The sequence below is a fragment of the Mandrillus leucophaeus genome, unplaced genomic scaffold (assembly GCF_000951045.1).
Source record: "Mandrillus leucophaeus isolate KB7577 unplaced genomic scaffold, Mleu.le_1.0 Scaffold1424, whole genome shotgun sequence".
Lineage (NCBI taxonomy): Eukaryota > Metazoa > Chordata > Mammalia > Primates > Cercopithecidae > Mandrillus > Mandrillus leucophaeus.
The window spans coordinates 199,442-199,749 of NW_012101393.1; the positions used below are offsets into that span (position 1 = coordinate 199,442).

General features: G+C 30.8%; 1 protein-coding gene across 1 annotated transcript in view; it reads right to left on the minus strand.

Moving 5' to 3' along the window:
• KCNH8 (potassium channel, voltage gated eag related subfamily H, member 8) overlaps nt 1-308 on the minus strand; it is a 189,157-nt gene that overhangs the window by 17,665 nt on the left and 171,184 nt on the right. Inside the window, exon 12 of the mRNA XM_011974184.1 lies at nt 88-194. Within this exon, the coding sequence (XP_011829574.1) occupies nt 88-194 (107 nt within the window). The remainder of the gene's footprint in view (nt 1-87; nt 195-308) is intronic.

Consider the following 308-nt stretch of genomic DNA (forward strand, 5'->3'; position numbering starts at 1 on the left):
AAAAAAAAAAAAAAAAAAGGCCATAGCAAACATTACAAGTTAATAAGAAATATTGTACCTTAGGAGAAGACTAAATATAGATCTTACCTCCAAGAGGAGGAGAAATTCTGGGCTCTGATCTGATTCGTTCAGAGCCAAAATCAAAAGTCTGACTTTCTTCACTGCTGTTTCCATCTTCAATTCCATCAACAATCCTACTTAAAATAAAGGAAATTGACTGGTTGTGGATTCATATTCATGGATTCCAGTATTTTTAAAAGAGTTAAAAGATATTATGTTAAATTTCTAAATTCTAGATACTCTAGAAC